The sequence below is a fragment of the Engystomops pustulosus genome, chromosome 4 (genome assembly GCF_040894005.1).
Source record: "Engystomops pustulosus chromosome 4, aEngPut4.maternal, whole genome shotgun sequence".
Taxonomy (NCBI): Eukaryota; Metazoa; Chordata; class Amphibia; order Anura; family Leptodactylidae; genus Engystomops; species Engystomops pustulosus.
Window position 1 is genome coordinate 97,015,833 of NC_092414.1, and position 12,040 is coordinate 97,027,872.

At 38.4% G+C, this 12,040-nt stretch overlaps 1 protein-coding gene across 2 annotated transcripts in view; it reads left to right on the plus strand.

Moving 5' to 3' along the window:
• SCAF11 (SR-related CTD associated factor 11) overlaps positions 1-12,040 on the plus strand; it is a 60,855-nt gene that overhangs the window by 25,756 nt on the left and 23,059 nt on the right. For both annotated transcript variants that reach the window (XM_072146845.1, XM_072146844.1), the window contains exons 5-8: positions 502-593; positions 2,486-2,538; positions 3,422-3,456; positions 6,466-6,560. In XM_072146845.1, the coding sequence (XP_072002946.1) occupies positions 502-593; positions 2,486-2,538; positions 3,422-3,456; positions 6,466-6,560 (275 nt within the window). The remainder of the gene's footprint in view (positions 1-501; positions 594-2,485; positions 2,539-3,421; positions 3,457-6,465; positions 6,561-12,040) is intronic.

The window sequence follows — 12,040 nt, forward strand, 5'->3', positions numbered from 1 at the left end:
ATTGCACATGTGCCGGAGTAGTGTAACTTGGCTGTCACACATGTGCAATGTTATTTATGAGCAGTAAACCTTGTTTTATAGAGGATACATACCAACACGGAAAAGATTTGTACATCACCCGATAAATGTAATCTTCCAGTACATAAGGTGCTTGGGATGAGAGCTTGGAGCACAGCTGAGAGCAGCTGTGCCTTCAGCCTGTATGTTGGCTCTGTCCATCTCTAGACTGCTGCATTCAGATGTGCCATAGCAACAGCTACTCGCTGTGTGTATAGGGTCAGTTATTCACATGCTATTATATACATAGAGTAATGTCACAAATATTCATAAAATGACTTGCCCAGAAAAACCTTTGAATAAAACTTAAATCTCTCCACTTTGGGCTGTTGAGTCTAGACATAGCTGAAATCTATATATTTTTGTTATTCATTATAGCATGTCTACTACACTGATTTGATTTTTTTTTTTTTTCTCCCACCACCTTCCTTTTGGACTGTAAAGATTAGTGTAAAAGAAAGAAGACCCGAAGACAAGATGAATTGTGTTTGTGAGCAAACTTTATCATATTGTGCAAAAGGGAAGCTTTGTCTCAGGTCAGTGTGAATGAGCAAGTTGAAAAACCTACATTTCCATCAAATTTAACACGTTTCCCCCCTCCCTCCCCCCTCTGTCTTTTGAATAATGGTTAGCTACAGGAAAAAAATCAGCTAGGCATACATGCATAAAAACTCATATGCATGGGTATTGAACACAAAGCTATGAGCAGAATTGATCACACTTGGGAATTTTGCTTAATAATGGAGTTGTAATCTAAGTCTGGTAGTTTCTAACCTGTCTGACTTCCTTTGCCCCAATTGTCTCATTTAGGGCAAGTAATGTGGAGGAAAAGCCCATATATGTCAATTACAAATTTTTTCACAAAAATCTGAAGGTTCCCAAAATGGCATCCATGAAAATTTCAGATGTTCCTGGAAAAAAGAATCTAATTTATTAGGTTAAATTGTATTAGGTTATGGGCCTCTGAATCTGGCTATATGGAGATGTATATTTTTTTAAAAAAATTGTTAGATTTTTAAATGTTTTAATATATAATAAACTATATACATTTGTTATATTTTAGATCATAATGACCCATAGAATAAAGGTGACTTGTCACTTGGATTTCAGAGTGATAGACATAAAAGCAAAACCCATAAGAAACGGCACAACTGCCTATTTTTGGGCAATTTGAATGCATTTAGCTTTTGGGGGTTTTTTTCGAGCTGTACACTACACATAATATGATATGGTGCCATTAGGAAGTAAAAAAACAAAAACAAGCCCTTGTACAGCCAAAATAAAAGCGAAATTTAAAGGAAACCTACCACTTGAAGTGGCAGGTTTCAGAAGAAAATACCGAGCACCAGCTCAGGGTGAGCTGGTGCCGGAGCTTATTTTTGTTAGTGTTTTAAACCGCGGTATCGAGGTTTAAAACACTTTTTTAACTTTGTAGCCGGCGCAGGGAGGTACGCGCTCGGCGCTTACCATGCGCGCGGCTACATAGTGAAGGAGAGCCGCGCATGGTAAACTCAAGGGGTTAAAGACAATTGAAGTCTGAAATCGCTAATCATTAAGGACAGTGCTATGTAGGGGGCTATAATAGAGCAGAAACTAATCGGAGGCTGAGTGATACAGTTCACTAGAAAAAGCTCCATATTCGGCAGCTGTTTTGCATTATATGGTTGGAGGGCCCAGACCCCCTAGGGTTCAAATATCCTAGTGGAACTAAAAAATTGAAACAAACGGAAATTATCTGCCACTGAGGCATTGTACCTTAATCACAAAGGTTTTCCGATATGCAAATGAGCAGGCATGAGTCAATTTATGAAGAGAAGTCACGTTTTCTACAGGCTACAAATGAACCAAGCTTCTTCCTTCTGATTGACACTTCAGGCTCTCTAAAAGGGAACTTATCATCAGTAGCCCTTTTTCTGGCTCTCCCATGTCCCCATAGAGAATAGTGTACACATTGCCAAAAGAATGTGTACACTATTCTCTATGGGGACTTGGGGGAGCCAGAAAAAGGGCTACTGATGATAAGTTCCCTTTTAGAGAGCCTGAGGTGTCAATCAGAAGGAAGAGGCTTGGTTCATTTGTAGCCTGTAGAAAATGTGACTTCTCTTCATAAATTGACTCATGCCTGCTCATTTGCTTATCGGAAAACCTTTGTGATTAAGGTACAATGCCTCAGTGGCAGATAATTTCCAGTGATATGTAAAGAACTATTAATCCTTTACCAGCAACTAGTATAAAAGTCTGATTACAGATAATCTTTAATAAAACTTCTATAAAGTTGGTATCTGTGATCATACTGACTCAAACAATAAAGCTGTATTTTGGATTAAAGTGAATGCCTTAAAGACAGAACCCTAAGGGAAATGGTGGAAATGTTTTGTTTGTTTTTTAGTTGTTTGAGGAATAAATCTGAACTTTTTATTTGTTGCAGAATCTGTATGAAAGCAGAAACCAGCATGAATACAAGAACACCTAAGGACAACGGTAATGGTTTTATTTCTTTTTGTTTGTTTGTTTTTGTAGTGAATCCCAGTAATGCTGCTGCACTTACATTGTACAAATTTCCAAGTTGTTAAAGAGGACCTGTCACCAGATTTTGCCCCACCCTGACTAACAATGTCTGCTGATAAAAGGGTTAAAGTCCTCCCTATATCACCTGAAATTAGCTGCCAGTGAGGCACTGTACCTTAATTACAGCCATTTTCTTGTATGCAAATTAGCTTTTCTGACTCATCTCTGCCAGCCTGAGAGAAGAGTCAGAGATACCAGTGAACCACCATCCATCTCACTAACGGCTCTGTGTCTCTTCAAATCCCTGCTCTGTACTTGTACTTGGGGACCCTCTGCTAATGTTCAACTACAGACGTATAAACCTCTATGTGCAGATGGGAAATATTGTGTCAATTTTTTTACACAGTGCCTTGTGTTACAGCCTTCTAAGAATAGCAAAATATACACCATGTATGTGACTTCATGTGATAAGATACATGCATGGGGTACTGTTTGCTATTAAGACTAAAGGACCTGAGATGTCACATGACATGAACTGTGACCAGTAAGGAGGCATAAGACATGGGGAGGATTAGGTGGGAGGGGCCTGCTCAGCAGGACACGCCCTCCTCTGATGCAAGGTAATACACTCACAGAAATCACCTTTTGTCTTATAAGCCAAACAATTTTTAGCTAAAAGAAGGGTGTCGGGCAATTATTAGAGGTCTGGCTGTATATGTGCAAATGTGCTGACAGGTTCCCTTTAAATTTGTGATGAAACAGGACAGTTTGGCTCTATATTTAAGCCAGCTTCTGTCATGTTGGCTGCTTTATTTTCCCGGTGTGCTTCAATTTTAATTTCTTTGTTTTATTGTAGACTGTCTTGCCCATAAAGAAGAGCCTGAAATGGAGGTGAGTCTTTTAATTTTTTTTTTTTTTTTTGTAGCAGTTCTTCACCTCCCACACCTTCAAATGTAACCTGAAATATGATCTGTTTAGTATTGCCTACAACATTTAATAACTGCACTCGGCTCCCTCCCCTTGTTTCTTTCTACCTTACCACATAGATTGTGAGCCATCACAGGATGGGTCCTCCCTTCCACTTGTTCCAGATCACTGCAGTTTTATATTTTTGTTCTTCTAATGTATGTTAACCCCTTATTAAATGTAGATCACTATGGAATTTATAATATGTTGGCGTGTTTTAGGTGAATACATTTATTATAAATTGAAAATGGGGTATGAATTTATCGAATTGGCACAACGGTGCTGATATGAAAACTTATGCAAATTAAAACCCCAGTTAAAGTTGCTTAAATAGTTATTTCATTTTAACAGTAATTCATGCTTATATATATTAGTGTGTTTTTTTTGTTACAAGAAAACCCTTTTTGTGACTGAGTGGCATTGGTCTCTAAATGTGCAAGACAATTTTTGTAGTTCTGCTATTTAAAGAGGACCTGTCACCCTGTATAAGCCAGCTATTTTCTGCTTGCTAAAGTAAGCAGGTCCTAGCAGTAACCCAGATGTAGCACTGTTAAACTGCTAGCTTTGTCTGAACCTTCCAATAAAGGTAGCAAACGCTGCAGTACGTGGTGCTGTTAACGAGGGGCCCAGCTTAAAGCAGTCTGAGGTATTCATGAGGAGGCGGTGCCAGAAGATGACAAAATCCCCCAAAAAAACTTTGTACAGGAGATTTTAATTTTTGTAAATATATGAAACCATTAAAACCTATACAAATTTGTTATCCACCTGATCGTACCGACCCAAAGAATAAAGTAGACCTGTCATTTGGGGCGCACCGTAAAATCCAAGGCCACCAGAAATGTTTATTCACAATTTTCACTGCATTTGGAAATTTCTCCTGCTTCCCAGCACATGCCATGGAATATTATATACAGTCACTATGAAGTGCAATTTATTCTGCAGAAAATAAGCCATCACACAGCTCTTTGTGTAAAATGGTGGGGAGTGAAAAATGTCGTTAAGGAGTTAAATGACAATATCTTTGAAAAAAGCTTAACATGTCAAAAAAATTTTTACTTTTTCCGTGAGTTTAAATATGATAGTTTTTAGAAAAAAATTGAATAAATTAGCCGCTAAATGACACTATATATCTGGAAAAACTAAGGTTTTTTTTTTCTTTGTAATTTTTCCGATTAACTGGAGGGAGGCACATTTCAAACTCCTATATCTCCTGAACCCTGGCACCTAGAAACACAATTTGTGTGTCATTTATAATAATAAAAAAAAATACCCCTTAATAATGAGAGGTATCCACTTTTAAAGAGAACATGTCAGGGAAATTAACTCCCAAAACTCAATATATTTTCATAAACTGCCATTCGAAAGTATTGTTCCTATCCCTACATTGTCCCTCTACATGCCTGCAAACTTAAACAATGAGGTACTAAAGCTGTATGCAAATGACCTGAGAATCTTATTCCTGTTCAGCTATCCAGCTTATTCATGAGTGGGAGGCACAGCCTAAACCCTTCCCACCCTTCAGTGCTTGACTGACAGCCTGTATAATGATGGGACACTCCTTGGTGCTGGCTCCTCTATACTTTCTGGTGCTGGCAGCCTCTGCTCCAGGATGCAGCCATGTGTATAGCAGATGGTGTATGTCAGGTACTTGTGTAGCTGATGTGTATAGGAGGACACAGTATGTCAGCAGATAAAGTACAGACACCAGCAATGCTTTACTATACATCACACACATGAGCAGAGGGGAGGGGGTAACAGGTGTGACATCACTTTCTCCATGTGCACAGCCTAATTTGCATAATAAAGGAAAGATTATTTTAGAATGATTAAAGTATGAATTGACTAGATAAAGGCAAGGATGGAATCCTAGTGATCTGCTCCAACAGGTAGTGACAGAATTCGTTAGTGACCTGATGACAAGTGTCCTTTAAAGTTGCAGTATGAAAATGCGAAAATAGAAAGGTAAATGTAAAAATCAAAAACCTTTTTAGTACAACTTTAATAGTGGATATCTCCTGATTCTGTGAAGTATCCATACATAATCATGTTAAAAGAGGACCTGTCACCCTTAAAAATGGCACTAGGAGTTGCGTCATGCGACAGTCCCCCTAATCCCGCCCTTTCTAGTGTACAGCACGGCAGTGTCTGCTAGCGTTACATGCAGTCCCCGGGTTACATACAAGATAGGGTCTGTAGGTTTGTTCTTAAGTTGAATTTGTATAAGTCGGAACTGTATATTTTATAATTGTAATCCCAGACAGAACTTTTTTGGCCTCTGTGACAATTGTATTTTAAAAATGTTGTGTTGTCATAAAAATCAATATTAACACTAAATTTTCATTGCAGAAACATTTGATAACTGTTATAGCTGATCATTGTAGCCTAAGGCTAAAGTACAATAAATTACCAATATCCAGAGGTCCGTTTGTAACTAGGGGTGGTATGTAAGACGAGTGTTCTTAAGTAGGGGACCGCCTGTATTGGAGGTTTCCGATAATGCTAGCAGTGTAACACTGCTGGGACTGTTGTAGCACTTTAGTAAGCAGCTCCTAATGCCGTTTTTAAGGATGACAGGTCCTCTTTAATATGACATCTTGATTAAGTTAAAATGTGCCAGGGTTCAGAAGATATCACTGTTTGAAATTGGCCTTTTGTCATGATGTTTATAAACGTCCTTTCTGCACCAGGCATGTGCAAATAGGACATATATAGCTGTATGGCAGCCGTGAAGGGCTTAAAGGGGTTGTGTTTTCTTCCAATAATATTTCCACACACCTCCACACCTGGCCGTAGTTTGTACCAGTATTGTGTATAGAAACAAATGGAGCTTAGTTGCACTACAAAATGCTACCTATGATCTGGTATGGAGCTGTTTTTGGAAGAAAGCAGTCATGTTTACAATGTATATAATAAAATATTTTCTTATTTCAACAGACAATGCAACGTGGTTGGCGTAACTGTTTTACTGGAGATGTCATTGCTTCTTGTCCTTCCAACCTCTCTGAAACAAGTTCACCTTGGTATAACAGGTAAGCAAATTGTAAAACTTTTAAAACCATGTTAAATGAATGAACAGAAATAATTAATAGAAGAAATAATTAATAGTTTGGTTGGTACAGTATATTATACAAGTGATAAAATATTCTCATTTTCATGGCTAAAGGGTCTAATTAAAGCTAAACAAAAGTAAAATAAAAATGCAAGGGAGTTTAGCAGCAGTTTTGGCCATGCAAAACTACAGCTAGTGTTGGGTAGCAGCCATCAAGCGTTGGTTTTACCTTGTGTATTTTGGTAGCAACAGGCCCTAGAAGCTCTGTAAAGTCTCCTGTGCCAAAACACCCCATTGAGCGGCTAGCCCCCTGAGGTCTTGAAATGTCCTTTCTAGAATTGTGTGACATTTCACCCTTTTTACATGAAAATGGGCAGAGAAGGGACATATTTGGCCTGAGATGAGGTAAGTTTATAGTCTACAGGGGGCTGTCACTTTAGACGCCCCTGAGTTCTATAGTAGCTATGAATATGCAGCTTTCAGATTGCATAAGGTTTGTGGTTCTATGAGTTATAGAACCAGGGATACAGTTACAGATTTGGGGGATATTTATTATGGCGCTTCATCCAGTTTTCTGGTGGCAAAATATGACTCTCCTCCTCTGCTCATTTTCACATAACTTTTGAGGAGTTTATTTCACATAACAGGGAATTATAGTAAGTACACTTCAAACGCTACCTGAGGGGCTGCTGGTTTACTGGGGTAAGATCTAGTGGCTGGTTCCAATCAAGGGACCAGGGACTACAATGGATGTGTGGAGGAGAGGAAAGACTGAGGCTAAATTTGTTGCAGCTGGTCCTCACCAGAACTTGCCACATGTTGCTGGCAGGCTGTTGGGTAGTGCAAAATAGTGTTATAAAGTACTGAAACAATTAATAATGCTGAAAAAGGCATTTTAAAAATTATAATGGCATGGGCTATAGGAACCATTCACCTGCTAAAAATGACATTCCTGATGACAGGTTTGCTTTAAGCTACAGTGCTTCAGTGGCAGATAATCGGGTACTACTGGTGTGAGGGGTAAAATTCTGGTGACAAGTCCTCTAAGTGTAGTTTTTTGTGAGGATTTCACGTATTGCATTGACATGGACATTCGTTTGTCATGAATAAATTCACTAGTCGGTTATGACCGTAAGTGTCTTGGAGGAATAATAAGCATGAAAGAAAATAGTTGTAAAACTTCATATGCTGTTTTGGGCCTCATCACAAAGCTGCGGTGGCCCTTTCCTGCAGGAATCTGCTCCATTCCTTGTCTAATGCACTGTGCATCCTCTAGTACGCATTCAGTCTTGTGCTGACTTTTCAGTAACATATCTTTAAAATTTCAGTGTGTATATTAGGGTAAAAACTGAACTCATGACAACTAATTGTATGTTGACGCACCCGATCTTGTCCAGTTTGCAGCATTGTAGTTGGCTGCATCAAGGAAAATTGCACATTAAAAGAAAAATCCATGATCAAAGACTGGCTTGCTCCCCAGTGCAGTTTCAATTTTTTCATTTGTATGGAACAGAAGGTTATCATTGTGATCCTGTTACCATCCTCCATAGTCCCTTATGACAGCATCCTTTTTTTTTTTAATTGCAGCAATTGTTTCATAGTTGTGTTCACTTTAAGATTGTGGGGGTAAGTGGTTACACCACCTATCCTCCTATGAACACTGACTTGTTATACATTTATCATCCTGCTATTCTTGTCCTAAGATAGAACTAAGTGCACAGTAACCCTGCGCCAAAACATAAGTGTTATGGCAAACTAAAGGTGGGGTAAAATGTGCAGATCCACTAGACTGGAGTAGTGTCAAAGCATATTTGATGGCAAAGGCAGAGCCACCAGATGTGGGGAGCTTTTTTTTTTTTCACGCTTATGGTATGGTTGATCAGATGTCCACATTTTCTGACATGGGTACAGAACTGACCTATTTTCAAATCTCCTTATCTTTTGAGGTTTAAATGGTTTATTTTAATCAATTAACAAAATGCAAAGTGAATTTAGAAATGAGAGATCTGGTTCGCATCAATGCCATGTAAGCCCCTTCTTGGCTTCAAGAAGTAAGAATCTAGCTGTATTTCTCAGCATTGAGGACTTCATTACTCCTGACTAAATTACCAACTCCAGGTCCTTAAAGGGAACCACAGTTTCACATATACTGACAGGTTCCCATAGAGCCCTATTAACTGACCCTTCTGATTAGCTATCAGAGGTTAATATTCTCGGAATACCCCTTTAATATCAAATTGTCACATTTTCGACATCAATTGAGAACTCAAGCTCATGTTTTTCTACACTGCAATATTCTTGTGCATAGTCACTGGTATGGCACTTTGAATGCAATTCCTCCACTTTTTAGCCAGAATTTAGAAACCATATATAAGTGTACCCAAGTCTTGCTGGTTTTAGCAGTTCTGAGCTGATGGTAATACGAAGTCTTTCATCTGCTACACGGATTTGCCTTGATGGTGCACAGTCTAAAACCCTAAATGTTGTCTGCTTGTTTGTACCTGTAGTTTTTGGTGGAAAAAAATCGCAACCTAGCATCTAAAAACTCCAGTATGCTATGAAATATTTGTCTAGGAGAGACCTTGCTGATGCACTGTAACTACCATGCGTCTACAAAATCCCTGACTTTTGTCAAGTGTACCTAGAAAAATTGGTCAGGGGCTTGAACGTTGCTTGTGAGGTACTTGGTAGCGTGTAACACCCGTTTTGGGTAAAATTATTACTTGTACTTATTGTATAGCCCTATTTTGTATTTACCTGGAGGTCTACAGTGATGATACATGTATATTATGGATTGACAACCACCATTTTTGTTTGTTTGTTGATTTTAACATGTTCTATGTTTTTGATTGCCTTTGTGTGTACAAATAAAGATTTTCAATACTTTATTGGTACTAATTATAGGATTTATGAGCTATTCTCTTTTGGTCCTGCATACTATTGTTGGTACTGTTTTTTTTTTTTTTTTTTTTTTTTTTTTTTTTTTTTTTTTTTTTTTTGCATTTTCTTCATTTATAAAAATGAAAAGTGCACAAACCCTCTTATGTTAATGTGTATCATTTCTCCACACCGGCCTAAATCCTTTGCTTAAGGTTATATTGTACCATAAAGGGTCCGCAAAGACCTGGTAGTTTTACTATTTTTATAATAGCATTAAAGTATTCTTCAAACAAAGACCAGTTTTCGTGTGTGTGTGTGTGTACAAAAAATTAAAATAAAAAAATATATTTATTTTTTTTAACCGTGAACTCATTGGGCATTATCATTTAACAGGCTTCTTGCGCCACCTGTTTAGACTTTAAAGGGGTATTCCCACGAAGACAAGTTTATTTGTACTCGGGATAACAAATTCTCTAATTCACTGTTAGCAAAAATGCAGCATTTCACAGATATAAGTGAAACCTGTCTCTATCAGACCTGGTGTATACAATTTCAGTTTCGCCTAGACACAACCCTGTAAAACTTCTCTTGGGGTCAGGCCCCCATCTTGGATGAGACTGTGGAGCTGAGTCTGTCTATGCTCTGTGGCTGTAGCCACACCCTCTGCACGGATCTCACAGACAATCACTGATTCACAGCCTGTCAGCACATGGTGAGCAGAAAGCGGCTAAGGAGATAAGTGATCTAGGGGCAGGGGAATACAGGCACATGTCAGTGAGAATTAGCAGAGTCCAGAGTGTAACAGTGTAGTGATCTGTCAGCCTCTGTGTAATAATCTCATGCATCTCTGATCTGTCTCTTCTCTCTCTGTCAGTGTGTTAGTACAATATCAGTAGCCAGATGAAAGTGCATATACACCTTGTACTCGAATACAGGCAGTCCCCTACTTAAGGAAACCAGACTTACAGACGGATCCCTCTGCTCACTGTGACCTCTAGTAGAGCATTCAGAGGGCTTCACCAAAGTCGGTATGCAATTATCAGCTGTAAGGTGTCTGTAATGAAGCTTTATTGATAATCCTTGGTTCCATTACAGCAAAAAATGTAGGAAATCTAATTATCACTGGGACAAAAAGAAATTTGTCTGGAGCTACAATTATAAAATATACAGTTCCGACTTGCATACAACTTGCGTACCGGATAGGTTCCTTGGGTTTGTACTTAAGTTGGGGACTACCTGTAATCTAGCCACATTATCACCCCACAGAAATAGATGGATAATACAGTAATGTGTCTGCTTAGAGATGCCCCACCCTCACCCTGGGAAGCTAATGGTGGGAGCTAAAACCGCAATGCAACTGAGTAAAATTGCAAAGTAAGGGGTTAAAATTATCTTTGTGTTAACATCCCTAGGGGATTGAATTTTCTTTTGTGGGAAAACCCCTTTAATGAATTTGCCAAAATTTGTGACTTTTTGGAAAGTCACACCTGATGAAGTGATCTAACAAATCTGGATTCACTTGATGAATCTGCCGTATGTAGGCTAAAGTGGAGTCAATTGGCAAATGTCCCAAAAAAGTCACTTATTGAGAAAATTGTGCAACATGTGAAAACAAATGTAACTGCAATAACATGGTCTCCGCCACATCAGTTGTGTTGATTTACATAAAACTGAAGCAATTGCTTGTTCTCACACTCAAGCTCAGAGCTTTTGGGACACGTGAACTACAATTTTGCGCTGCCAGAAAGGTTAAAGGGTTTTCCCACCTGGGCATTCACATTTAATTGAATTCATCAACACGATCTCATAAATGTAGCCATGTTGTTTCTTAGAAATAAGATAGTTGCCCCTGGATGCGATCACAAATGCACAATTCTGGTGTCTGACCACTTGGATTCATTGTTCCCTAACACAGGATAGCTGTGGTACATGCTATAACTCTCAGCCATTTCCGTTGCAAAAACCATTTGTTTCCTTGTGCAATCACTCCAGCAGCGGTGGTCGTATGCAAGGTCAACAATCTCATTCTAAGGGACAACACAATAATTTCCCATAAATCTAATCATCTTTTTTTTTTTTTTTATATCCAAGAATATGTACACAGCAGATAAATTAAACATGAAAGCCCAGATAAGAATACGACTTCAATACTCTTCTCCGCTGGTTGTAACCCTTTACTCACCCGGGGTCAAGCATTCCGGCTACATATATTCTACTTGGGTTCTTGTAAATTTCCATCTAGAAGCAGCCTCCCTAAATACAATTGTTTAAGTCAGGTTTTTTTTTTTTTTAAAAAGACATTTAGTATCTCTGTGTTTGTAATAATCGGTACAATAAATCTGAACCTTATTGTATTTGCATGGTGAATACCATAAAAAGAAAAACTTGCCACATTTTTAATTAAAAAATAAATCACAAAAAAATATTTAAGTTGTGGCCTGTGATGATGCCACTGAACAAAACAGTTCTCTCAAATGATGACCCCTTAAAGGGAACCTTTCACCTGTGCACTCTTTGACAGGTTCCAATAGACCTAAATCCTTATCAGACATGTTTTTACATAATCTCGAAGTTAGTTTT